Source organism: Nicotiana attenuata, unplaced genomic scaffold, assembly GCF_001879085.1.
Source record: "Nicotiana attenuata strain UT unplaced genomic scaffold, NIATTr2, whole genome shotgun sequence".
Taxonomy (NCBI): Eukaryota; Viridiplantae; Streptophyta; class Magnoliopsida; order Solanales; family Solanaceae; genus Nicotiana; species Nicotiana attenuata.
This window is the reverse complement of record NW_017676723.1, coordinates 12,768-14,715: the sequence shown is the minus strand read 5'-3', so window position 1 is coordinate 14,715 and position 1,948 is coordinate 12,768. Positions and strand designations below refer to the sequence as shown.

At 31.9% G+C, this 1,948-nt stretch overlaps 1 protein-coding gene across 1 annotated transcript; it reads left to right on the top strand.

Moving 5' to 3' along the window:
- Positions 1-1,009: 1,009 nt before the first annotated feature.
- On the top strand, positions 1,010-1,612 carry LOC109221184. The gene has a single exon (XM_019385648.1). The coding sequence runs from the start codon at positions 1,010-1,012 to the stop codon at positions 1,610-1,612; it is 603 nt and encodes a 200-aa protein (XP_019241193.1).
- Positions 1,613-1,948: the final 336 nt, after the last annotated feature.

Here is a 1,948-nt window from a genome sequence, read left to right as displayed (position 1 = left end):
GGAGGAGTTGAGTCTGGGATAGCATATAGTTGAGTTGTTTCAATCCAGTATAATATACAGGATATCACCTGTGTGTAATCTTTTTTTCGATTATATTATACTGGAGGAGTTGAGTTTGGGCTAGCATATAGTTGAGTTTGTTTCAATCCAGTATAATATACAGGACATCACGTGTGTGTAATCTTTTTTTCCATTATATTATACTGGAGGTGTTGAGTTTGGGATAGCATATAGTTGAGTTTTGTTTCAATCCAGTATAATATACGGGACATCACATGTGTGTAATCTTTTTCTCCAGTATATTATACTGGACGAGTTGAGTTTGGTCTAGCATATAGTTGAGTTTTGTTTCAATCCAGTATAATATACAGGACACCACCTGCGTTTAATATTTTTCTCCAGTATATTATACTGGACGAGTTCTGTTTAGGATAGATTATTATAGGGGGACATCTATCATATGAATGTTTGGCTTCCAGTATGTTATACTGAATGAATATTATAATATAGACAAGTATTTTTTAAGTCCAGTATATTTTACAGAGTTTCTCCCGTGTGTAAGCTTTTTTCTCCAGTATATGATACCGCATGATTATTATGTTGTTTTTCGATTTTCATATCTTGTATTTTAGTCTGATCCAGTATATTATGCTGGAAGACTGCAATCTATAGACTGTTCTTCTGTTCATTTTAGTGAATGAGTTATTTTGATAATTTATTTCTCATATATATACTGGGATTCTGATTGTGTTTATTATCTGATTTGTAATATGTTTTTTTGATGATTTTATAGAAATGGAATCATCAAGTTATATATTGAAGGTACGTATTTCTAAAATGTTGAATTTTTGATCTTAAAATTACATGAAATGTTGCTTATCTGTGTTATATTTTGATTTTAGGAGGGAGATCGATTTTATGATCTTAAGAAGTGGTTTGCTGCTGATTGTTATTGGAAAGGCGATCGAAAATTTAAGAAAACAATTTCAGAGTTTTGTGTGGAACTCAAATGGAACAGTTAAAGAATGGTGTGTTTGGGAAATTTTTAAAGTTGGATGACGTGGGTCACTCTGGGAAGTTGACTCATTGTATGTTGCTTTCTCAAGTTTTTTACAAGGATAAAAGCAAAATGGTTTTTAGAGTTTTTGATAACGACGTAGCTTTTACAGAAGATGATTTCCATTCTATAACCGGATTGAAGATTGAGGCATCTGATTATAGTTTTGTTGATGATAGAGATAACCGTTTGAAGAAACGGTATTTCTCTGATGTGCCAAAAGGTTTGAAGGTAGAACATTTGTATAAATTTATCACAAAGCGTTCTCGACTCCGTGATGGTGCAGCAGATGATATATGTGATGATGTCGAGGTCTGTGATGAAGATGCTGTAAAGCTTGCTGAGATATACATATTAGAAACTGTTCTTTTGGGTAAAGACATTAAAAGAAATATAAGTGAACGTAATATGAAAATCATAGACGATCCAGAACTTTGTTCTTCTTTTCCATGGGGGAGTTACTGCTTTCAAGAACTTATTGACAATTTGTCTCATCTTCTGAAAACAGAATCTGTGAAAGACAAACCTATTGGTAGGATTCCCCTTCTTGTTTAATGTATGGATTATGGAAGTGTTCAATGATTTCCGTCAATATTCAATATATGAGGATCAGGGGCCAATAAGAATGTTGTCTTACTCAAGCATTGGATGTCCAAAATATGACTCACTTTGCGATGATTTCTTTAAGAAAACAACTGTAAGTGAATCGTATGTGAATTTTTAATTTATACTTGTGCTCATATATTTTGTTTTTATCTAACTATTTATATTTCTATTTAATTAATAGAAATATAAGCTTTTCAAGGTGAATCAATCATATCTTCTCCAATCTTCATCAAAAGTTAATGTTAGCGACATTGTCAATGTAAGTAGTTGTTTCTTCTATTTTAT